The 27,401-nt window shown below is 45.8% G+C and overlaps 1 protein-coding gene across 1 annotated transcript in view; it reads right to left on the bottom strand.

Moving 5' to 3' along the window:
• The window catches only part of znf385a (zinc finger protein 385A), a 114,152-nt gene that overhangs the window by 9,926 nt on the left and 76,825 nt on the right, over nt 1-27,401 (bottom strand). Inside the window, 2 exon segments of the mRNA XM_082960119.1 lie at nt 13,620-13,797; nt 20,544-20,654. Coding sequence (XP_082816245.1) covers nt 13,620-13,797; nt 20,544-20,654 — 289 coding nt within the window.

Raw genomic sequence — 27,401 nt, forward strand, 5'->3', positions numbered from 1 at the left:
TAACAAAACAAAAATAGAGTAAAGCATGTAACTGAAACTATAACGTGTTTACAATAGACTTCGACGATGCTGTTCAAGTGTGTATGAGGTGAAGCAAATTCAAGTGTTTTCTTTTAACGTATAACCAAACACATCCCAACCCAAGCCAGAGGCCACTTCAACTACAACCCACTGGCTGGTTCAAAGATCACACAAACCCCATTTTATCTCACTAAAGTAAAGGATTCCAAAAGAAAAACACTGGCTTGCCATAGGGAAGTATTTTAGTATTCAGTACGACCTTATAATTGTGAACGGTTCCTTCCTTTTAATCTGTACTACAGCAATAACCCATAGGGAGGATTTGACCAAGCAGGCTGGGAACCCGGGACAGAACCAACTATGTATATATACTAGTATATATACTAGTATATAAACACATGGCATATACAATATATAGTGAATATATGAATATCTGGAGACAGAACAGAAACCAAAATGTTTGGTCTTCTGAGGTGTCCGAGTTTTCCTCTCCTCTCAGTGATGTGTTATGCTTCCCAAATGGCACCCTATTCACTTTCTAGTGCACTACTATTGGCCAGGGCCCGTAGGGCACTCACCTCTGGTCTCATCTTATTAAAATGGTTCGGAGGAAAGAAGAGGAGAAAGAAATGGGAAACAGATACTCCCTTGGCAGTGGATTTATGTTTTTTCACCTGTTATTGTTGGCTGAGAATGAGACGGAGCAGGGGGAAAGTGGCACAAGTGTGTTTTGAAAAGGGGTTCCATGCTCTCTCTCTCTCGCTCGCTCTCTCTCTCTCTCTCTCTCTCTCTCTCTCTCTCTCCTCTCTCTCCTCTCTCTCTCTCTCTCTCTCTCTCTCTCTCTCTCTCTCTCTCTCTCTCTCTCTCTCTCTCTCTCTCTCTCTCTCTCTCTCTCTCTCTCTCTCTCTCTCTCTCTCTCTCTCTCTCTCTCTCTCTCTCTCTCTCTCTCTCTCTCTCTCCCTCCCTCCCTCCCTCCCTCCCTCTCCACACATGTACAGCTAGTACACATGCTTCTGGCCAGCCACTCCCATGCTGCAATGCCTCTGGTATTCACCCGACAAGGCACTTGATGGTGTTCCATAAAGACCCCCTAACTTTGGGTGGGTGGGGTGCAATTCAGAGTTCTGCCCTCCGCCCCACAGGCCCCCCTCAGTTGGGACACGGACGGGACAGAAAGCCCTGCGGGATTATCGGACTTAAAGGGGCTAGAGTGGACTATTTTGGGGAAGAACACAAATATTGACTTTAACTGCTCAATTTCCTTTTCAGGATTACTCATCCTCCTCCTCCTCAACAAGCTCTCACAGTCTCACTGTAGAATTAGACGCTTATCCACGTTTCTCCAAACGTTTTTTTTGCCACCGAGGGTTGTTCCTGCTGCTCTGTATAGTAGCCATCTTTGAATGGATTTCCGATGTCTTCAAATCAAAATCAAATCAAATTTTATTGTGTAGCGAAGTGCTTGTGTTCCCAGCTCCAACAATGCAGTAGTGTCTAACAATTCACAACAATACACACAAATCTAAAAGTAAAAGAATGGAATTAAGAAATATATAAATATTAGGACGAGCAATGTCGGAGTGGCATTGGACATGTCGGAGTGGCATTGGACATGTCGGAGTGGCATTGGACATGTCGGAGTGACATTGGACATGTCGGAGTGGCATTGGACATCAGGACATGGATAGACGTCCAATTTCGAAGTCAATCTTGAACAAAAAGCGTGGCTGCATCAAAGAGCTGGGTGATGGGTGTGTCAGGGGTGTGTGGGGCGATGGGTGAGTGGTGTTTACGGCTGGGAGGAGAGGGTTCACACAAAAAAATTATAATAATACAAATAATGTTTTGTTGTCACATAAATAGGTGCAGTGAAATGTGTTGTTTTACAGGGTCCGCCATAGTAGTACTGCACCCCTGGAGCAAATGAGAGTTAAGTGCCTTGCTCAAGGGCACCTCGACCGATTTTTGACCTTGTCGGCTCGGGTATTAAAACTAGCGACCTTTGGATTACTGGCCCAACGCTCTAACCGCTAGCAACATTAGAGCAGAGGAAGGAGAGAGGGTGTCATCGTAAAGCTAAACTTTACCCTATAACATTTTTCTAGAAAATGACAACATGTAAAACAAGCGCGTGCACACTCACACACAAGCGCCCACACACATGTGCCTACACATATGTGCATACACAGGCTCTTAAACACACTCCTTGCACCCTCTTCTGTCAGATCTCTCGCACCGACACACACACACACACACACACACACACACACACACACACACACACACACACACACACACACACCATCACAGTACGTCAGCACGCCGATGGAAGAGCGCTGGCCTCCGACCATGCCTCATGGAATAGTATTGAAGTTAAACCCATAGCGTCCTGCATGTGGTTTATGTTAGGCTAAAGAGAGAAGGAGGGAGAAGGAGTGAGGAGGGGATGAGAGATCGTAATAGGGGATTTCATGATCCTCTATGGGCTGGAGGAGAGCTATGCTGTTAAGAACTTTCATTTCAATGCATCATTTCAATATGCTTCCTGCTTATTCACCACAGTCACTCCTACGGTTGGTTCCCCCCTGAAACTGAGTTCAACTCGGTCTCAGCATTCGGTATGTTTCAGAATACATTCCCATTGATTTATGCAACCTAAATGTATATAATGCAACGGATTCCACTAGTGCTTTTAACATGAATGTCTTTGTTTATGCATTGCAATACCCATGTATTTGTGTCTTTGATTGCCCTTTGGGTATTGAATTTGATTCCTATGGTTTCCCCCGTCAAACTCAGCTCAGCTTTTCATGTTTCAAACATGTTTCAGCAGCATTGATTCCCAGCCTCCAGAAAAAAGAATCGGATCCTCAATTGATCAGGCTTTTCCCAATTACAGATGGATAACTCCAATTACAGATGGATAACTCCAATTACAGATGGATAACTCCAATTACAGACGGATAACTCCAATTACAGATGGATAACTCCAATTACAGACGGATAACTCCAATTACAGATGGATAACTCCAATTACAGATGGATAACTCCAATTACAGATGGATAACTCCAATTACAGACGGATAACTCCAATTACAGACGGATAACTCCAATTACAGACGGATAACTCCAATTACAGACGGATAACTCCAATTACAGATGGATAACTCCAATTACAGATGGATAACTCCAATTACAGACGGATAACTCCAATTACAGATGGATAACTCCAATTACAGATGGATAACTCCAATTACAGATGGATAACTCCAATTACAGATGGATAACTCCAATTACAGACGGATAACTCCAATTACAGATGGATAACTCCAATTTAAAAGGCCAGTAGAGAAAATAACACAGGTGCACACGAGCGCACACGCACCCACACACACAACCACATACACACGCACCCACATACACACACACCAACTACAAACTACAACCAGATGCCTTAAAGTTCTCCTTAGTATATTAATGCTGTTATTCAGCACGACGATTAAAGAGTGAGGATGGTGTGGGCTAGACAGCTGAGACCAGGAGGGAAGGTTAATCAGATAGGCATCCATTCTCCTCTGGTGCGTTAGAAGATACCAGACGTGTACAATCAATCCACCCTGTAGCTGGCTCTCTATATGGGAATACAGACAGGAATGGAAGAAAGAGAGGGAGTATTGGCCAATAGCTGGATAAAAGACAAGATAAGAAGTGATAGGGAAAGAGGAAGTAGGGCTAGAGATGGCTTATGTTAAGGGAAATAAAACATGTATATCTGCCTTGTTTTTTTTCTTATTTAAAAAAAATATGTAACCTTTGTTTAAAGGTCATTACAATTTAATGCGGAGGGAGAACCAAAGAGATGTGTTTTCAATAACATAGTAAAAGTTGCTCAAGGAGGACTACTGCCTCATTCAAAAATGCTTTTAAAACCATGTATTAAACTAGCTCCATTGTCCTGGAAGGATAAAACAAATTAATAAATGTTCACTAACGATAACTTCGATACATATGAGCCAAAACACTAGACAAAAAGCATACCAATACCACATTTGTTTTTCATATAAATAAATAAAGCATCAAATGTTAGTTACAAACTCAGAGAAAGTAGCTAATGAAATAAAACATTTGATCTCTTTGGTAGCTACAGTACACTGTTTGAACACATGAGCATAGTGCTGGCTAGTTATGGTACTGCCAGTAACCAGGTGGGTGTGCTGGGATAAGGTGCACCCCCCTTCGAGTGGTCAGGTGTTATGTTCACAGGAGGCGATAAGGGACCTGTGTACAGGGTCAGAGGTCGGGTGTACCCCTTGTGTGTGGTTCCCCTCCAGCCCTCTCCTCTCTGGCTGTGTTACAGGAGTCCATGCTCAGAGTCCATGCCCCGACGAATTGAGGCTACTCTGAGGGCAAAAGGGAGTGAGGGAGGGTAGGGCTCCAATGCTTCCCACAATTGTGTCAAGTTGGCTGGATGTCCTTTGGCTGGTGGACCATTCCTGATACACACGGCAGACTGTTGAGTATGGGGAGGAAGGTGCTCCTAATGCTTGCTATACTTCGTGTATATCATTCATTTATAAGTCCAAAAATGGATGTAGCAACTAAGGATTCTAGCGTTAATGATTAATGAATGGAGAAACCCAACACTGTTCTAACGAGCACTCAGCGTCATGTATAATGCAGCATGGTGCCTTCTCCTCTCCTCCTGGACTCCGTATTAACTATGACTCAGATACGCACGCAGGCTCCCAAGCGTCACTCTGCCTGGGTGGAAGGGCTGTCGACTTACACTAGCGAATAAATATTTATGCTGTAGGGGGGGGGGGGTAAAAGTTATAGACTACAGTTCAACTCTTCCGATTTACAACCAACATCAGATTAGGATATTGCAATGATTGGTAGCCGTCTATAGTTTATGTGAGTAGTGTATGAGATCCAGATCAACTTCCTGTTATTCAACACTACTCTATAGTATGCATGCAGTAACTATAGCCCCCAAATGAAAGTCATCTCTTTAAATAAGCTTGGGTGTGTGGACTAAGCACACTTTAACCACACTGGGCGCAGCTTGGCGGGTGGCTTTACTAGGGCCCACATTAGAGAGGGCGGGAGGGGTGTCAGAGGAGGGTGAGGTGAAGAAGGAGGAGGAGAAGAAGGAGGTGGATGAGAAAGAGGAGTAGGAGCAAGAGGAGAAGGAGGAAGAAGGAGGAGGAGGAGAGCCACGGCTGCTCTCTCTTTATAAACAGCTAGCCTTGGCCTCTACCACTGACCACAACTCAACCCCAGGCTTTTCCTTCACAGTCCCCCAAGGGCCAGTAACTGATCTCAGTACAGTACAGTAACAACAAGCCCATATAATCCATCTCACAAACAAATATCTCAACTGGAATGTGTATTATTAGCACACTTCCATGAAATTCTCAGAGAAGATATTCAACCTTCAACAATATATTATATATTTCAATAGAACAAATTGCACATTCATTGATAACTGAGGTTCAATAGTCATATCTCAAAGTCCCAGTAGAGGAAATAGAACTGTAACGTCTGAAAAACAGACCAAACGAACAGACTTTACACAGTAAAACAATCTGCATCGACCATCACATGGAACTGTAACGTCTGAAAATCAGACCAAACGAACAGACTTTACACAGTAAAACAATCTGCATCGACCATCACATGGAACTGTAACGTCTGAAAAACAGACCAAACAAACAGACTTTACACAGTAAAACAATCTGTGTCGATCATCACACAGAACTGCATGGTAGTAGCCAAGTTCTGCTCAAGCATGAGAATTATTTTCCTCTCCTCTCACCCTCCCTGACCACAGCCCACAGTGTCTGTGTGTGTGTTTTCACACGAGTGCATGTGTGTGTATTTGTACGTGCCTATGTGTGTGTGTGTGTGTGTGTCTTTGCGTAGCATGTGTGTATGTTATCCTATGGACCCCACAAAGTGAACCACAGTGACCGCCCAGCTAGACCCACCCACCCATTCTCCATCCTCCAGACAGGGCCCCTCCAACTGCAACATACCCCAGCTGGGACCACAGCTGCTGGCCCTCACAGGCCCTGGATGTCCCCCTCCATGGAACTGATGTTGTGAAACTGGTATTGTGAGACACTGAGTGCACTGGGATACACACATGCACACACAATCGTAGCTAGGGAGAGAGAGAGAGAGACACACACACACACACACTCACTGACATTCAGGGAGATGGCTGGGCTTCCAGGGTCAAGAAAGAGTCTTGGATGGAAAAATGCATTCTTTCACATGTATCTGCTTTCACATTTAGATCATGGTAGGCTTGTTTTGGCTCTGCTTCCCTCTGGAATTCTCTCAGAGCCTCGTTAATTGAGGCTGGAGTGGAGTTGGACGCTGAAACCTCTGTGACTGCAAGGCTGTAGGCTATATAGACGGTCAGACTGGCCTCTTAAGACCTTGTTGCAGTATTGTGCTGACCCGCAGTTCTAGAAACCATGGTGGGTGCATAACCAGGCCAGATCAGTACAGCCTGGTTTGGTTTTAGTCCCCTTTAGAGCTATGTGGTCAGTGGAAACCTAGCCACAAGAGAGAGAAATAAACACCCATTAGACCCCTTCAGAATGTCCAGTCCTTCCGTCATGACACCATATGATGTCTCATGGTCCTAGTGGTGGGTTAAAGTCACAAGAGAGATATGAAAACACCCCTTGGGATGAAGAAAGGCAGCCACATCAGAATGTTAAGCCCATCACTCTCAATTAGGAGTTCTGATATGACTGGGCTGAGGGCCGTGTCACTGAAGGACTGCAGGCTACAGATCACCCCGTGAGGCAGAGAGACGGCCAGTCTGCCCTCATAAACATGTTTCACTATTGTGGCGACCCAGACTGTTGGCTGAGATATTTCATTTTCACATTGTCCTTTCAAGTATGGTGGAATGTGTATGCAGGCCAGTCCAGTACAGCTCAGTTTGGCTCGGCTCCGTTTGACTCAGTAGAGTGGAAACAAAGCCACAAGAAAGATATGAAACAAGCTAAGGAAGAAGAAAGGCAGAGCCCTTCAGTTAGGAGTTATAACACCGTATGATGCCTGTTGGTCCCTGTCCTTTATCAGTTTCTATGTTATTGTTTCAGCTTTGTTTAATGACACCTTCTCTGTGTTTCCCTGAGGAAATAATGGTCAGTACAACCTTTTTCAAATGCCAACACCAGATTCAGAATATGCCCCAGTTATTTCATTACGAAGTGTTTGATTCAGGGAGGGACGGAGATGGACAGAGTGAGGGAATGGAAAGTCCCGGGTGGAGAGAGAGAGATGGGCAGAGACTGAGGCCGAAAGAGAGAGAGGAGTATTTACATTTGAGTCATTTAGCAGACGCTCTTATCCAGTGAGACTTACGGTAGTGACTGCATACACTTCATACTTCTTTCCCCCTCTGTACTGGTCCCCCATGGGAATCAAACCCACAGCCCTGGCATTGCAGGCAACATGCTCTACCAACTGAGCAACTCGGGACCAGAGAGTATGGCAGAGACTGAGGCAGAAAGAGAGAGCGAGAGTGAGAAAGACAGGCAGAAAGAGAGCGAGAGACTGGCTTCCCAGCGACAGAGAGCGAGAGAAGGAGAGGAAGAGAAAAACAGCAACACCCTCCACCTTGCCCTCTATCCCTAACAACCAACCTGTCACTCCAATAATCTGACAACAACACTGAATTACATTAGATTAGACTGATTAAACTGATGTCAGCTGTGATCTTTCCATACCAATAGATGTCGTCCGACAGCTAAGCCGTCTCTCTCGCGCGCTCTCTCCCTCCCTCCCTTAGCACCCTCTACCTCCTCCCAGACCCCACAGTTTATTTTGACTGTGTGACAAATCACACTCTAATACCTAATAAAACACGACCCATAACTATAAACACACCGAAGGGGGTCCGAATTAAAGAGGCCAAGAAAAGCTGCCACGTTATGGTGCCATTGTGCGAACTGCAAATTCACCGGTTTGTTTCTCTGAGGTCAAGCTTTAAATAGGTAGCCCTATCCCAGATATCTTTGTGCCGTCTTGCCAATACCCCACGTGAAATTGACAATGACCAAAGGATTGACATAGGAGTTGCCATGTCAGCACAAACAGATCTGGGACCAGGCTACTTAACAGGACACGCATTGTAGAAGCCTTTCATTGTTTTGAAGGCAACACAGCATTAGTAGTGCAATACATTCCTTTAAAGAACTCAAAGAACTCAGACCGCCATTTCAGGTCCAACAATACACGCTGCTGTTGTCCTCAGATCGACCTGCTGGTTGGCAGGAGAGGTTTTCCACAATGTGTTACTCGTGTGTCTCTGCTCAAAAGGCCATATTCAAATTCGGATAAAAATGAGTCCTTCCTTTTTCCCTTCATTGAAGTATTCACTGACAGTGTTTGGGATGAAGGGTTTCCACCATACAGCTTTCATCAATTCTGTCATGTCCGATCACAAGATCAGTTGTTAGCCTACTTCAATGAAGGGAGGAAGGAAGGATGCATTTGTAAAGTATTTTAACTTGGAGCTAGGTTCTGCAAGAATTTATAACCAGATATAGCTCCCCTTTCTAAGTCCTTGGTCTCTACTTGCAGCTGAGATTTTGGTCCAGCATTTATCTGTGTGTTTGTCATCTCAGGGTTAGGGAGACAGCAGTGACTGAGTAACTATGTATTTCTAAGGTATTTGAAAAAGGAGTTAGTCTCTGCATGGAGTTAGAGACAAAAAAAATCCCCAAAAAGTCCTTAGTGAGTTTCTGCTTCTCTGTCTGTTTTTGGTCCAGCTTCTCTCTGTGTGTTGGTCATTTTGTCATTGTCATCTCAGGGTCAGCTGGACAACAGTGACAGAGGAGATCTGGGCCTAAACAGAGTCTGTGGTGCTTTGCTGATGCTGTGCTGTGCTGGTGGGAATGTGGGAGGAGCAGATTCTAGCCATCAATTAAGGTCAGAGTTTGACCCGACCACACAGAAAGAGGAGCCATGAAGGACCAGAACAACATACTTCAAGGCCTATGTGATTGTTATTCCTCCATATCTGTGGAGAGCTATTCATATCTCCCTCAGCCCACAGTGGTCAGTTAATTTCCCTATGGATTGATGACTAACTATAGTAAAACATGGATGTAGTAGAATGGTGCTGGAGGGAATAGTAACCGTTTTTACGGGCTCCGGACCAATTGTGCTGTATTGTGTGTTTTTTTAGCTGATCTTAACTTTTTTTGTACATCATGTTTTAATCAAATCAAATGTATTTATAAAGCAATTTTTTTAAAGCTTCCTCATGTAAAGCTGTAGACCACACTATTTACCAAGAGTGTTTTCATCTATATTTTGCGTAGCTGTCTATTTACCACCACAAACCGATGCTGGCACTAAGACCGCACTCAACGAGCTGTATAAGGCCATAAGCAAACAACAAAATGCTCAGAGTGGCAGGTGATTTTAATGCAGTCTTTCCTCATTTCTACTAACAAGCCACCTGTGCAACTAGATGCGAAAAAACTTTCGATCACCTTTACTCTCCCTCACCCTCCATTTGGCAAATCTGACCCTAACTCTATCATCCTGATTCCTGCTTACAAAAAAAACATATTTTTTTTATCAAAATGTGTTTTTTGGCAGAAATACCTTATCGAACATGTGAAATTTCATGTGCCTTAATAACAAACTTGTATGCTGTAAATACAAATAAAATTGTTAAATTATTCACCTAGTTGGTCTAGCTACAGAAAAAGATTGCAACTTTTCCGCTAGCTATGATTGGCTGAGATAATGAGTGGGCTGGACATGCCGAGAGATGAGCTTGGATTGGTCTGCCATAAAGCACGCTTCTGTCTATTTGAGCTAGTCAGTATGTCTAGGTAAACCTGTCTAACGCGGCTTTCTATAAAATGTATTGAGTAGTAAAACAGCATAAACCTAATGTCAAGTTAAAGTGTACTTTTAGCTAGCTAATGCTAGCTAACTGGCTTGCTAGCTAACGTTACATGCATGCTCTCCACTTTCTGGTGAACTCGAGTATGAAAGCTCAGGAGATGTAGAAAACACCTGTCTCCGGATTACATCTTCAAACTAAAGGCAACCATGGCATCAGAGAGGAGACTCGCCCATCCATGATGTATACGGGTAAGATAGTCTACCTAGCTACATTTTTAGATATTACACATTTGTAATTTTGACAGAAAGTTGTTTCATTTGAAGTTAAAGTGTACTGTTCGCTAGCTAATGTTAGCTGGCTGGCTCGCTAGCTAATGTTACGTGTATGATCTTATAATTCGTATCTCTTAGCCACTAGTTATAGCCTAATGTTAGCTAGCTAACATTGAACCTGGTTGGTTAGCTACCTGCAGATTCATGCAGGGTAGTAACGTCAAGAGTTGGGATTATGGTTCATTGTTTACCTAGCTAGCTAACTACATGTCTTAATCAACAAAAGACTCTCATCTGAGTGTGCCAGAGCGCAGAATAACTGATGAATTTACGAACGCTCAACACCCGTTGAGTATGACCGGTGTCAGTAAACGTCAGCAAAAAAGTGTAATTAAATGGTTTTCAGCAGCAAAGTTACAGTCACCAACGCTCTGGATAACATGAAAACAGCCTAACCAGCGAACTAGGGCGAGTAAAATGGTCAAAGTGGGGTGTTCTGTCATTATGTGTCTGGAAGTAGCTTTAATTAAGAGGTTTGAACAAGGTAATTCAGTTAAGAACAAATTGTTATTTACAATGAGAGCCTAGTGGGTTAACTGCCTTGTTCAGGGGCAGAACGAGAGATTTATACCTTGTCAGCACAGGGATTTGATCTAGCAACCTTTCAGTTACTGGCCCAATGCTCTAACCACTAGGCTAACTGCCACCCCATTCTGTTAGTACAGAATGCTCAGATTAACCCTTAAAGAGATGAGTGGGGCTAAAGCTTAAGAGGGTGTGAACGATGCTGAATGGGTTTAGACAAAGAACGCCTCTCCAGTAGTAGTACCAAAACATTCAAAGGCCATTTTCTCAAAAGAGAGTTTACAAGTTCAACTTTCAAAGCAAAATTACTTTCCCATTGTTCCTCAACTGTAGTGTATGATATACCATTTTGAGTCTCTACTTTTATCCAAAAATGTAAAAAACACTATTTCAAATTTTTCTTCATAAGGTCACAATTAATAAATACATCAACGACGTGGCCCACACAGTAACCTTTCGTACAAATCCCAACCAGAAGCCATGGATTACAGGCAACATCCGCACTTAACTAGAGCTGCCACTTTCAAGGAGCGGGACACTAATCCGGATGCTTATAAGAAATCGCGCTATGCCCTCCGACGAACCATCAAACAGGCAAAGCATCAATACAGGACTAAGATTGAATTCTACTACACCGGCTCTGATGCTTGTCGGATGTAGCAAGGCTTGCAAACTATTACGGATTACAAAGGGAAACCCAGACATGAGCTGCCCGGTGACGCAAGCTTACCAGACGAGCTAAATGCCTCCTATGCTCCCATCAAGGCAAGCAACACTGAACCATGCATAAGAGCACCAGCTGTTCCGGACGATTGTGTGATCACGCTTTCCATGGCCAATGTGAGTAAGACCTTTAAACAGGTTAACATTCATAAGGCCGCAGGGCCAGACGGATCACTAGGACAAATACTCAGTGCATGCGGTGACCAGCTGGCAAGTGTCTTCACTGACATTTTCAACCTCTCCCTGACCCAGTCTGTAATACCTACATGTTTCAAGCAGACCACCATAGTCCCTGTGCTCAAGAACACCAAGGTAACCTGTCTAAATAACTATGGCCCCGTAAGCACTCACATCTGTAGCCATGAAATGCTTTGAAAGGCTGGTCATATCAACGCCACCATCCCAGACACCCTAGACCCACTCCAATTCACATACCGCCCCGACAGATCCACAGATGACGCCATCTCTATTGCATTCCACACTTCCCTTTCCCACTTGGACAAAAGGAACACCTCCATGAGAATGCTGTTCATTGACTACAGCTCAGCGTTCAACGTCATAGTGCCCCCCCAAGCTTACAACTAAGCTTTGGACCCTGGGACTAAACATCTCCTTCTGCAACTGGATCCTGGACTTCCTGACGGGCCGCACCCAGGTGGTGAGGGTAGGCAACAACAAATCTGCCGCGCTGACCATCAACACGGGGGGCCCTCAGGGGTGCGTGCTTCCCATCCGGGACTCCCTGTTTACTCACAACTGTGTGGCCGTGCATGACTCCAACACCATCATTAAGTTTGCAGACGACACAAAGGTGGTAGGCCTGATCACTGACGAGGATGAGACAGCCTATAGGGAGGAGGTCAAAGACCTGGCAGTGTGTTGCCAGTACAACAACCTCTCCCTCAATGTCAGCAAGACAAATGTAGCTGATCTTGGACTACAGGAAACGGAGGGCCAAACAAACCCCCATTCATATCGACGGGGCTCTATTGGAGTGGATCGTAAGCTTCAGGTTCCTCTGTGTTCAAATCGCTAAGAACCTATCATGGCCCAAACACACCAATACAGTCGTGAAGAGGGCATGACAATGCCAATTCCCCCTCAGGAGGCTGAAAAGATTTGGAATGGGCCATCAGATCCTCAAAAAGTTTGACAGCTGCACCATTGAGAGAATATGACTGGTTGCATCACCGCTTGGCATCTGCTTGGCATCCGACCGCAAGGCGCTAGAGAGGGTAGTGCGTACAGCCCAGTACATCACTGGGGCAGAGCTCCCTGCCATCCAGGATTTCTATACCAGGCGGTGCAGAGAAAGGCCATAAAAATTGTTGAAGACTCCAACAAGTCATAGACCGATCTGTATGCTACAATATGGCAAGCGGTACCAGAGTGCCAAGTCTGGGACCTAAAGGATTATGAAAGCTTCTACCCCTAAGCCATAGGTAATCAAATGGCTACCCTGACTATTTGCATTGACCCCATTTTTATTTGCACTGACTCTCTTGCATTGGCTCTATGCACACTCACTGAACTTTACCCACACACTCACACATATTACACTGATACTCCAATACACACACACACACACGCGCGCACACACACACACACACACACACACATATAGACACAGACACACTCTTTCACGCTCTTCACATATGCTGCTGCTACTCTGTTTATTATCTATCCTCATTTTTACCCCTACCTACATGTACATATTACCTCAATCACCTCTACTACCTCGTACCCCTGCACATTGACTCAGTACCAGTACTCTTTGTATATAGCCTCGTTACTGTTATTTTATTGTGTTACTATTCCCTTCTTTTATTTAGCAATTGTTTCTTACTTTTTAAAAGTAAGCATAAACGGTAAAGTCTACACCGGTTGTATTCGGCGCATGTGACAAATACAATTTGTTTCGATGTCTTAAGTTTACTTTCAACAGCATTTCCTTGCCATCAACCCTGTTATAATGTCGGTCACCCATAAATGTTTCCACTGTATTGGTGTGCGGTGATGATGGAACTGTGCAGGGTATAGTTGGTATACACCCAACACCCTGTATTGAGAGCTGGTATTGGCAATATACTGTTACTGTACAGAGTCTTTCTCCACCATGGTCTTACCTGCATTGCAGGGGTCGCTGATGTCCGAGGTGGCTGTATGGGGTCCACCGGGGTCGGACGGGGAGAGGGGGACAGGTGGGGCCGGCTTGTCACCCTCCTGGGGGCGACTCTTGGAGGTCTCGATGCCTTTGACTCTCCGGGCGTGGCGGTTGCCTTTGTAGTGGGCTTCTGCCTGGCTCTGTGTAGAGATGGAGAGATGGAGAATAGGATTTAGGCTAACGAAAACAACGGGTGAATAAAACATTGGATGGATACAAATTGACTGGAAAACAGAGGCCCGAAACACCATACACACCAGCCAATGATTGCGGTGCCCACAATGACGCAGTTTGATATAGTATACCTGCCATTGTGCGCCTGGGTACATTGATACACATGCGCGAATCCAGGAGTGATAAACGCACACACACAAACACACACAGTTTCGGTGTCTGGTATGTTATTCAATCTGCACCGGGGATAGGAGACAGGAGGCAGGCTGTAAAATGGCATGCATAGAGGACATCGCAGAGTGTAACAGGTGATCTGATCACTGATACTCTAGGCAGTAATGATCTAGGCTGTGGAGGCAGGAGTTTTACCTGATCAAGGAAAACTTCCTGGTCCCCCCCACCCCCCCCCCCCCCCCCCCCACCCACCCACCCACCCACACACACACCACACCCTTGGACCTCCTCATCTGACTGTGTAAATGATCAGTGGGGAAGCCAGCATTCATCTATCCTTCTACTCCTACAGAGCAAAACCTAACACCAGAATACCAAGGCTGCCTACAGCTTCTCCAGTAGGCCTAGACAAACTCGGAGTTAATTGCTTGCATAGAAATGCATATCTCTCTAAATACGCGTGCTACTGGGCAGTGGGTATCTATACCCTTTGTGGCGGTGGTGGGAACTGGAAGGTGCTGGCGGATGGAAGGCAGGTTTTGTAAAAGGCTGGGGAATGTCCTGCAGTCCGACAGAGAGAAACACAATCCACGTGTCCATTACAGTAGCACTGTTCTGATTAATCTCCTGTTGAAAGGAGTGCTCCTGGTAATGTGTTGGTTCAGGGGTAAACAACAGAGGGAGTCATCCATTAAAAGGACGGGACTGGAGTAGGGGACATTGCAGACAGAGACAGCCCCTGTCCTTTTGCAAGACTCTCCATCCACCCCTCACTTCTCACCACCAAACGCTTTAGATACTGGCCACTAGTTTGAGAATGATGTACAGCTATATGTCTGTCTCAGCTCAGTGTGTTGATTGGCCAATTGGTCTCTGTCTGTCTGTATTAGTGTGGTTGTTTGGATGGACAGATTGACCTCTGCCTGGCTAGGTCTTGAGACACCTAGGAGCTGTCGCCCATGGTCTACTTCCTCATGATGGCCTGCTGCTGCAGCAGTGCTGTGCTTTACACAAACACACACACACACACGCACGCACGCACGCACGCACGCACGCACGCACGCACGCACGCACGCACACACACACACACACACACACATTGCCCCTCCGCTGTGCGCTGTGAGCACTTCAAACAGATCATCTGGCAGCTAGCAGGATGAAAAAGGCCTGCCCAAAGCCTCTGGAATGTTGATGTGTGTGTGTGCGTGTGCGTGTGTGCATGTGTGTGTGTGTGTGTGTGCGTGCATACATTGGTCGGGCGAATAATTATTGTATCAAGATGATGATGATGATGATGATTATTAAGGCTTATAAAACAGGGCTGGAGAGACGCTGACAGCTGCAACAGACAGGCGATGACAGGGATAGAGAAATCAAGTGGCACAGCACACCACACCACCGGCTAACTAGGGGCTCAGGGCAGGGGCTCAGTTATACTGGTTCGGCAGGGAAGGAGAGGAGGTGTGAGGATAGGAGGAGGACGGGAGGTGAGAGGAGAGAGGAGCAGAGAGAGGGGGCCTTGACTGAGGCATTGTTGGACAGAAGGAGGGATGTAGGCTGGGATGGCTGAGGATAGACAGGCTTGACATTGGAGGAGAGGTGGAGAGAGGAGGTGAGAGAGCAAAGAGACGGCCTTGGCTGGATGGCTGGCCCGGACGGGGTGGGGAGATGAGAAGGGGGGAGAGGGAAAGAGGACCTAGGCTGGAGCTCCTGTGGTTTGGATGGCAATAGTCTGTGGTCAAGGCATCAGGCTCCCGAGTGGCGCAGCGGTCTAAGGCGTCACTACAGACCCTGGTTTGATTCCGGGCTGTATTACAACCGGCCGTGATCGGGAGTCCCATAGGGCAGTGCACAATTGGCCCAGAATCATCCGGGTTAGGGGAGGGTTTGGCCGGGGTACGCCGTCATTGTAAATAATAGGTACACTACCAGTCAAAAGTTTTAGAACACCAACTCATTCAAGGGTTTTTCTTTATATTTACTATTTTCTACATTGTAGAATAACAGTGAAGACATTAAAAATATGAAATAACACATATGGAATCATGTAGTAACCAAAAAAGTGTTCAACAAATCAAAATATATTTTATATTTGAGATAATTCAAAGTAGCCACCCTTTGCCTAGATGACAGCTTTGCACACTCTTGGCATTCCCTGCTGGGTCCGTTGACATGACAATTACATAGGAGTTGCAAGACAGCACAAAAAGATCTGGGACTCAGGCTAGGCCGGATGTTTCTAGCACTATCCCCTGTGGTCAGGGCGTAAGGTATGCCCAGGCACCAGGCAGTATGGTCGATGTCTCTTTAAGCCGAGAGCTGTAATTGCCGATGACAGTCTGCCCTACCCTGAGAGCGTATATAGCAGGTCCCTGTAACTGTAAACGTCCTGGGGTCTTAAGGAGGCTAAAGCCGTTCAGAGTGTGTCGGTATCAGAAGGAGAAGCCATTAAGGAGGAGCGATACAACAGGACACACACAAACACACAATGATGGAGGCTTTCTGATTAACCTCTACTTCCAAAGTTTGGGATCACCAGCCAAGACCCAGGTGCTCATATGTTTCTGGATGGAAAGACAGCGGAAAGATAGAGGGGGATGGAAGACAGCACAGAGAGAGGGGGATGGGGGGGTTGGCAGAGGTTATGGGAGAAGATAATGGCTGGCCAGAGAGACGGAGGACAAGAAGAAGAACAATGCAGGAGGAAAGGAAGAAAGAGCAAGAACGAGAGACAGAAAGAAAGAGGAGAGCAACACAGGAGAAAAACAGATTGAAAAGGACTGCATGTCTTATCGAGAGGTCAGATAGAAGCAACATGTGATATAGAGAGAAGTGATTGTAATCAGCATATTGAGGGTACATGTGCTGCAAAGCCTGGATACTGAGAGAAGAGCTGTGGCACAAGGACACACATTGCAGTGCAGCAGCAGCTCCAGATGAGCATAGAGAGAAGGGAGGAGGGGCCGGACCAGCTGGGTCATGCGGCAGCACTGAGTGACGTTGACCAATGCAGCGTAAAACCGGCCTGTGACATCACTCCTGTCCTGAAGCAACTCACAGCAAGGTTATTCCTCCCATCGCCATCAACCCCACACACAGGCAGGGCGAGAGATACTGGGGGCTGGCGACACACACACCATACACACCGATCGGGGACAATGGAGGATGATGCCACATCATCCCCCTCTCCACTTCTCTACCCTCTCTCACCCATCTCTCCACCTCTCTACCCTCTCTCACCCATCTCTCCACCTCTCTACCCTCTCTCCACATCTCTACCCTCTCTCCACATCTCTACCCTCTCTCACCCATCTCTCCACCTCTCTACCCTCTCTCCACATCTCTACCCTCTCTCCACATCTCTACCCTCTCTCACCCATCTCTCCACCTCTCTACCCGCTCTTACCCATCTCTCCACCTCTCTGCCCCTTTAATCAGAGTGCAACAGGGCTGTCACAGACCATGGCATAACCCTGGCCCTTGACGAATGCATCTTATCATAAGTAGTGGCAGCCAATTTCAGGCTTTCCGCACTGTAAATAACAGAGACAGCAAGAGAGAGAAAGAGACAGAGAGAGAGAGAGAGAGAGAGAGAGAGAAAGAGATTGAGAAAGATGGGAAAAGAGCGAGACCACGAGAGACCGAGAAAGAATGACAGACAGTCAGAGAGGAATATGAATGCAGCAATGAAGCATGAAATGGCTTGACTGACTTGAGCACAGATGGGATGGGGGGGGGGATGGGATAAGCTTTTGAGGAACTACTATATCTGCTGATGGTATGGTGATATGGTCAGAGGCCACTTGTTTCTCTGGGCTGCACCAGGCAGACGTTTCTCTGATTAAAAGAGAGGCTTTATCTTAAAGATAAACACTGATATGAGAACTGTTAGCGTCATCTAGAATATTAACTTCCATACTGTACTACGTTGTTGGAAAAAGCTTTGGTGAAAGCACAGTCCTTTCCTATTTTCCATAGCGTTATGTAGTGTGCAGTAAGGCCTTTCACCTGCTTGGAATAAAAATGTGTGTTAGCTGTGACAGTAAGAGAGGATTGCAACAGAAATCCCTAAACGTGACATACACACACGCACACAGCCCTGCAGGGAGAAACACATACATGGATGCATACACGTACGCACACACGCAAAACACAGCGAGGCAGCTACTGGCCCTGCTGGGAGTCGAGGGTCATAGATGGCCCGACAACGCTAGTGTACTTAGCTTTTTATTGGACGGTATGTGTAAATATTTACCAGCATGTTTATGTGTCAGACCTGTTTGGCTGAGAGGTCACATACTAGGCTATAAACAGTAAGCTTATACCCTGCAAGTCCCTGGTCGCTGGCATTTATGTTGAAGACATCATACCTGGGTTCAAATGCTATTTAAGTACTTTAGCTGTGCTTTATTGAGCTTGCCGGGCGTAATGGGACGAAAAAGAACAATCCCAGACGTGAGAACCTCACCCACTTGGCAGTCCAGGCAGGCTCAAGCAAAAGCTCAACATAGTTGAAAGATTTCAAATCCTATTTGAATCCAGGTCTGAGACATGCACTTCACTTACTACACTGCATACCTATGCAACGATCGCATTTTGTCCATGAAATCATGTCTCATTTCAGATATGGGAGTAATAAAGTAAAGAAATCATGAAGACAGGTAGATTAGCTTGAATAAAAATATCCATCACTTACCATATGAAAACACCGCCTAACAGTTTAATAGCCAGGGTCAAGTTTCCAACGGAATAACAGACACAAACATCCCCTTACTCAGCTGTTTCCTGTGGCGTAGTAGTCTAAGCCATGACTGTGTTCACTTTTACTATGTAACTTATGTGGGATCTCTGTGGGAATTGAACCCACAACCTTGGCATTGCCAGTGCCACGCGATTAACAACAGAGCCACGCAAGATCTAAAGTTTCCTACAGTGGCCTATGGAGGGCTTTACCTCTGCTCAATGCAGCCTAGAAGAGTACAGCTCCACCGCCACAGAAACCACAAGCAGGCCATGATTGTAGGCCTGCTCAGTAAAAATAGAAATGGTTTACTGGGTTGACACTATTATCATGGAAGTGTTATGGGGCACTCCCTAGTCCCTGTGTGGGATTGGGATATGGGAAAAGATCCACCCTGGCTTTGAACTGAAATCTATGCTGCAGAATATTTTGCCCATAAAGCCAACTTTAAATATTTCACTATAGGCCTACAGACTAAAGTATTTTTGCTGATGTACACGTTGATGGTGTGATTTGCTAAGATAAAGGATGCTTTGTATACTGGGAGCTTCTAAAGCATTCAGAGAATGTTGGTGACACGAGACATTAAACCTACCCACTCCATTTTGCTTTTCAAAAAACACACATTGCATACATACAGTACATTCATGAAATCATGAATGCACATTGCATTGCAACATTACACATCTAGATAAACCTATCCCCTATGTTCTGCTTTTCAAGTCATGCAGTATGCACATTAAAAACAAGTCAAGATAAACTGTGCCATATGGTTGGATGAAAATGTAGTTAGCGGAGGTGGATTAATCACATTAATCAGATTATATAAAAGAAGGCGGTCTAAAAACTGCCGTTGCACTTATTTCTGGAGAGATTTCAACTGCGTCCCAAATGGCACCCTATCCCCTAGCACATAGTGCACTACTTTTGAACAGAGCCGTATGGGTCCCCCGAGTCAAAAGTAATGCACTATATAGGCAATTTGAGATGTAGACTTAAAACTTTGTGGTATGCTTATGTGAAATGAGTTTTCATGCGCTCAAGAAGAACCTAATCAACATTCCCCATGTTGATGTTGGGGAGAGAAAATCCCTTTGAAACGTGGAGGAAAATCTTATTTCATGCTCTCAGCTTGCCTAGCAACACTTCAGGGCTGTCACTGCAGTATTATACCACACCTGGGTTCAAATACTATTTCAATTCTTTAAAATACTTTTGTTTTAGCCTGCCTGGATTGCCAGGTGGACAGGGACTTTTGGGACTCTTCTATTGGTCCCATCGCAACAAGCAAGCCCGATCAAGTACAGATAATATATTAGAATTGATTTCAAATAGTATTTGAACCAAGGTCAGCTGTTCTGTGTCTTTGTCTCACAACTCTCACTCAGACTAGGTACGCCATATTCCAATGAGGCATTGACTGCCAAACCACAACACAAACAGATGTACCAAACACTACAGAAACACAAGCAGATGTATGCAGCACGTCCATGGTGGCACCACTTTGTCCAGAGATATAAAAAAGAGATAAACAATAGTAACCAGAGAAAGCCTTCTAAACAGTGTGCATATGGTGTCCGAAATTGTGCTGCACGATGTGTTAGGAGTGTTAAGGGCATTTCACACTACTGAGCCAAACCAAGCTGTACTAACCTGGCCTGGTTACACATCCATCATAGCTGCTGGAACCGTGCAGATTCGGTACAGTTTGGTTTGGATTAGCACGCTTGCGTAAAAAAAGCTTAGATTGGTACGGTATGGTGAGTATGCTGTGAGAAGTGCTATAGTGTACTGTACCTCAGAGTTGAAGCGTATCTGGCAGACGTTACAGGAGATGATGGGCCTCTTGGTCTTCACCAGCGGAACGCCAAAGGTATGGTTAATCACCGCCTTTTGAACCGGGTCCATCTGAGAGAGAGAGAGAGGGATGGGTGGAGGGAGAGAGAGAGAGAGAGGGTGCAATAGAAAATGATGCAGTGCTTCCCTGTTTCAGTCTGTTTTCTTGTGTTTGGTGCCGAATAAACACAACCTTTGAAAGCTATGTGGGCAGATGCAACTGGTGGAGAGCTTTGTGAGTGAGTGACCTCCTCCTAATTGTTTCAGCTGGGGTGTCCATCATGGGGATGTTAGGCCGGTAAGGCCACTCGGTATAAATTTAACTGTCCAGCTTTAGCACCAGGACAATGCTTTGCAGGAGGCTAAGCCTCTTTTAAACCACAGTCCCAGACAGGGCCGGCCCTAGGCAAAAGGGGCCCCCGGCCCCTAGGAACTCAGTCGGGGTGTCAACTTACTGTTGCAAATTAGAATAGTAGAATACACAAGGTGCAGTTTCGATATTTGGTAGTGCACCAGTTTTTCTCTTGTAATGTTAGTCACTGACAGTCACTCAATTAGCATGTCAGTAAAAACATTTTTTATGGTAAGTTAGTCTAGCCAGCTATCTACACCTTGTAGTAATCATGGCCGAAGTACTGACCAGGCACACAGGGTAGGTGCCCACGGGCCCTCACCTCCAGGGGCCCCCATTGATTTTGTTTAGTCACTCTCACTCAGATATCATACGAACATGTCAAACTGTGCAGAATTACAGGAAACTGGCTTTAAAACTGCAACATTTTCTCTTCGCCCTATGGAATCTTTTTTAGAATTGCATGAAATGTGTCTTTAAAACCACAACATTTTCTCTACGCCCCATGGAAAGATGCATAGAATAGCAGGAAATTAATTTTAAACTTCCATTTTTTTCTCTCAGCCATCAAGAGGGGGGACCACTTGACCAAAATCTCGCTTAGGACCTCCAAAAAGCTAGGGCCGGCCCTGGTCCCAGACACAAAGAGACAGGAAAGCCAGTCAGCCTGTCCTGCGGTCTCTGAACTGAACCCTTATCTTTTTCTATCTTTTTTTGTCTGAACCGTAATTTACTATTGGGCTCATGTTTAATTGACATTAGCATTAGTTGGGGATCCATCGCTGGTGTGGATTTCAACCACCCCTGGATTCAAATAGTATTTTCCTTTTTTAAGTAATACTTTGAGCGTTTGTTTGAGCCTGCCAGGAAGGCTAGATTTGGAGGGGTTTGCACTTTTGCGGTGATTCCATTGGATCCATTGAGCCAGACAAGCTTAATCAAGCACAGCTTCACTGTGTGAAAGATTACAAATACTACTTGAACCCAGGTCTGATTCCCACCATAGCCAACCGTCGGGTACTTCAGGTCGTGTAGCCTACGCTAGCATTGCCAGTCAGCTTCACTGGGCAAGATAAAACTTTATTCGACACCAATCTGAATTTCCATTCCTTGACATGTCCTAATAAAAATCATTCAGACAGTTACTGGGACACAAATCTCTCTCAACTCTACTGTACAAAAAAAAACATTTTAGATTCTAAGTTTAGATGATAATCATTACGTTTCTTCTCATTGTCTTACAGCCAGAGTAAGCCATGTCTAAAAAATTGCTTAAGTTGGCTGGAGTGTCACGACTTCCGCCGAAGTCGGCTCCTCTCCTTGTTTGGGCGGCGTTTGGCGATCGACGTCACCGGCTTTCTAGCCATCGCCGCTCTATTTTTCATATGTCCATTTGTTTTGTCTTGTTCCATACACACCTGGTTTTCATTCCCCAATCAATCTACATGTATTTAGTCCTCTGTTCCCCATCATGTCTTTGTGTGTAATTGTTCATTGTTAATGGAGTATGTTCACGCGCGATACTGTTATAGTTTATGTTCCGTGTTTTTGGGCACTTATGTCATTTTTTGTGCCTATTGTTGAACGGAATAAAAGTGCGCCCGTTTACCGTACTCTACTCTGCTCTCCTGCACCTGACTTCGCCTCCCTTACACAGCCTTAACATGGAGAGCCAGCTGAAGAGGCTGAAATGAATACGCCCTTAAGTGAAACAAAACAATTTGGAAATCTGCACTGGGATTGTAACCAGGCAACCCAAAGAAGGAAAAACTACACAGAGGAACAGAGAAAGGGAGTGACAGGGTGACAGTACAGACAGACACCATCTGTAGAGGAGAGGGGGAGAGAGAGAGAGAGAGAGGGGGGGGAAGAGAGAGAGAGAGAGAGAGGAAAAAAGAGAGAGAGTGAGAGAAAGACAGACAGAGAGAGTGAAAGAGAGTGAAAGAGAGAGGAGGAAGAAGAAAGGAAAAGAGAAAGACAGACAGACAGACAGACAGACAGACAGACAGACAGACAGACAGACAGACAGACAGACAGACAGACAGACAGACAGACAGACAGACAGACAGACAGACAGACAGACAGACAGACAGAGACAGACAGACAGACAGACAGACAGACAGACAGACAGACAGACAGACAGACAGACAGACAGACAGACAGACAGACAGACAGACAGACAGACAGACAGACAGACAGACAGACAGACAGACAGACAGACAGAGAGTGAAAGAGAGAGGAGGAAGAAGAAAGGAAAAGAGAAAGACAGACAGAGAGACAGAGAGAAGGAGAGAGAGAGTGAAAGAGAGAGGAGGAAGAAGAAAGGAAAAGAGAAAGACAGACAGAGAGACAGAGAGAAGGAGAGAGAGAGTGAAAGAGAGAGGAGGAAGAAGAAAAGAGAGGAGAGGAGAGGAGGGCCAGGCTCAGCGCCGGACATCCTGACATCGCACATTCTTATCTCCTCTGGCCCTCTTCTCCCTCTTTCTCCCTCTTTCTCCCTCTGTCCCGCACTCTTCCAATTTCCCCAAAACTCATCTCTCCAAGGGTCTTCTGGTGCTGTTGTCCACATGTGAACACAGGGAAAGCGCAAGGGGGATGGATCCTGGCCAGTAAATGCTGGACTATGATGATACAGTGTTCCTGGACCTCCAGGAAGTTACTGCAGAGCTACACCATGCAGCCTGCTTGGTCATTGCTCACTGGTCAATGCTCTAGAACATAGTGGTATAAAAAGGACAGAAACCTCCACTCCACTCCACTAATCCTGTTTTACAGCCACATAGCCCACACATAGAAACAAACGCCCCTGCCACCAAATGTTGTTGATTAAATGCATACGTAACCCTCATACATAAACAAAGCTGTCATCAGTGTGCATGTGTATGTTCGTGTGTTTGGGTGTGTCGTTTGTTCAGAGGTTTACATAACCTTTTAGTTAGTCAGGTTAGGCTCATTGAGATAACATCTATTTTTCAAGAGAGACCTGGTCCAACCAAGACAGCGGAAGGGGGGTGGGGAACAAAGTTTCAGACAAATATCAGACACAATAATTTCTCAGCGACGCGAGTCAACCAAACTTTTCAACTCCTCCGAGGAAACAAGATCCTGGGGTTTCAAGCCGGTCCGGAGAGAATTCCAAGACCCCGGAGCTGAATAACAAACACACTTTTTTGCCATGATCCGTTGGGATTTTAAGAACCGTTTAAAGTAAGTATGAGTGAGACCGTAACTGCTATTTATTTTCGGGACCTTATCAAAGAAGAACAGATACTGTATAAAGTGGCAGTTTTCCCATAATGGGAGTGTGTCTGTGTCTACCTCCTAAAATACAAGGGGTCTGTCCAACACCCTCATAAAGTCAGTTTAATGAGAAGCTGAACAGAACTGTAATGGTAGGTTGAGTCACTGAATTCCTGCAGGGTCCAGGTCAGTATTTTGGGTGTTGCTCCACTTCACTTTAGTACTAAACATTTACTTTAACCAACAGGGTTCTCTCAATCACTGCTCCACTGGTCTCTGACCTCCGGTAAAACGTTTTTTCGAGAAAGAGAGCGTGTCTTCACTGGCAGCGCTACAGTGGCAGGCAGTGTCTATGCAACCGGGCACCTTCATAGCAGGTGGAAGGAACACACTCAAACAAACACACACACACACACACACACACACACACACACACACACACACACACACACACACACACACACACACACACACACACACACACATAAACGCTGTAGAATAGCATCACTCCCACAGCACATGTCAACAGTTCAACACACCAACACTCCTCTCTTTTCCTAAATAGTGTTTTAACACAAACCAGACTCACAACAGTGTCTGTGAGACAGACCAATACCGGCATACCACACATCTCTCAACAAAACAGCACTAAACAGCTGCATGCCCCAAAAAGTAACAGCCAAGGATTCGACTTTCTTCTCTCCGTTTTCTCCTTTGACTTTTCTCTCATCACTCTCTCTCTCTCCGAAGCGTGTCTATCGTAGCCCTGAGAGATGAAATGTTTCTGCCATGGCGCTCAACTCAAATTCCTGCGGTCCAACCGTACACTGTTCTATTTCACACTGTGGGACTTGGCTGGCGACAGGAGCAACAACTCTACCAAGCCAGATGAAACATCCTTTGAACACCAAGGTGTGCGTGCGCGCGCCAAAGTCTCTCCGTTCGAGTCCTGCCCAGTTGTAGAGTACCTCAACATGAAATCACTCCCCTCTGTCCCATATATCCCTGTATTCAACACTTCTGCTCGTTCTGGTTCTGTACTCACCCTCGTCTCCTGCTCTGAGTCAGCTGGATCTTTAAGCTGCATGCTTCCGCCGGTGTGTATCTCTCTGTGTGTGTGTGTGTGTCTCTGTCAGGGTGTGTAAGAGTGAGGTAGTGGGAGTGTGTGTCTCTGTCTCTCTACTCATTCAGCCACCTCCTACACTATGCTAGACTGGTATAACCTCAACAGTGAATGTAGCTAATAGTACACTCCATCTATTCCTCTCACTTTCCTTATTTGTTCTCCTTCTTTCTTGTGTCTCTATATAGCTGTAGTGTTTGAAGTAGTAGTTTTGGCCATGAGGGATTCTGTTGGGATTCTGTTGTTTATCTACTGATACGTCACCTAGCTAGCAAGTGTCTGCCTTATCAACGCAGACTTCTCTCCTCTTTCTCTCTCTCTAGCTCTTCTGTCGCTCTCCCAGTGCTGTAGTCATTTTCTTCTCCCACACCCTCTCTCTCTCTCCCACACTCTCTCGCTCTCTCTCCTTCTCTCCCACACCCTCTCTCTCTCTCACACCCTCTCTCTCTCTCTCTCTCTCACACACCCTCTCTCTCTCTCTCCCACACCCTCTCTCTCCTTCTCTCCTACACCCTGTCTCTCTCACACCCTCTTTCTCTCTCTCTCCCACACCCTCTCTCTCTCTCCCACACCCGCTCTCTCTCTCTCGCTCCCACACCCTCTCTCTCTCTCACACCCTCTCTCTCCTTCTCTCCCACACCCTCTCTCTCTCTCTCTCTCTCCCACACCCTCTCCCACTCCCTCTCCCTCTCTCCGCCCTCTCTCTCTCTCTCTCTCTCTCTCTCTCTCTCTCACACACACACACACACACACACACACTCTCCGTCACATGCATACTCCCACAATCTGTCCAGATGCAGTCAGTGTAGTGTCATGCTCCCCTCCTCTCTTCCTCCTCCTCCCCCACTCCCTCCCCCCTCCTCTGTTCTTGCCATCTACCAATGGTTGTCATCCCCAGCCAGTAGAACTTTTGCCCTCCCCATCACCCCTTCCCTTTTCATTCTGTCTCCCCTCATCCCCCCCTTCCCTCACCCAATACTGCACTAGTCACCACCAATTGTTCAAAACACATGGCGATGTTATGTGGAACCACTTTCAGAGAAAACCTCATTACACACATCAGAAATCTAGGCTTCATCTCAAATGGCACCCTATTCCCTTCAGGGTGCACTACTTTATTGCACTATATGGGGAATAGGGTGCCGTTTGGGACGCGTCCCTAGTCCCAAATGGAACATCTCCACCACAGTATCGTCACATGGATAGCATTACGTTACATTTACATAAGTGCTAAATCACAGTCTGAGACTATTGAACTGTATCAGGGTCCTTGGAGGGATACTCATCTGAACGTCTCTAAAGGGGGGCAGGGTTATGTTTAGCGTGTGAGACGAGACTGTCGACAGACTAGACACACAGCAAGAGAGGGGACCTGAGGCTACAGTATTATAGAAAGTTCTTCGAAGGGAGACATGGAGGGAAGAAAGCAGGGAGGGACAGAGGGAGGGGGGAGGGATAGAAAGGAGGGAGAAGGAATGAGGGAGGTGCAGGTGGGGCCCGCGGCAAGTGAGAATCGACACGTCTGCGCATGGCTCGCATGACTAGACAGCTTCATTGGAAATTCCTGACTCTGCCGCCTGCGCGAGGCACCTATCTCAGCCTACCTCAGCCTAACCCTTAAGCCTATAGTACCACCAGTAGCAGCTGCTGCTGATAAATGATCACTGTCTCAGGGCACGTTGGGCCAGATTGACACACATGCAGGTAGAGAACAAGTTACATTATTGAGAGACATTGACGCTACAGAGCTATAAGATTTAATAACAGAGACTATGAATAAGTACTTTTTCATTTAGCTTTTAGCCAGATTGACATCCTGCTTAAGTTACCGGTACAAAGAGCAGTAAAACACATATAGTGTACCTGCTAGCACTTTGGTAGTAAATCACCTATAAGCTACTGTACAGTTACCGAGAAGCCTCGGGTTAGTTATCTCGCATCCTTATAAATGTAACATTTAAAACCTATTTGGAACTACATGAGTTAACTTGAAAGACGGACTACAATGCAGAGTACTGGCTTTGTCTCTTCAGAGGTGGTCAACGACAGTACAGAAGATGATCCCAAACAGATCATTCACCTCTTCTCTTCGATTGTGCGAAAG

Source organism: Salmo salar, chromosome 13 (assembly GCF_965601325.2).
Source record: "Salmo salar chromosome 13, fSalSal1, whole genome shotgun sequence".
Taxonomy (NCBI): Eukaryota; Metazoa; Chordata; class Actinopteri; order Salmoniformes; family Salmonidae; genus Salmo; species Salmo salar.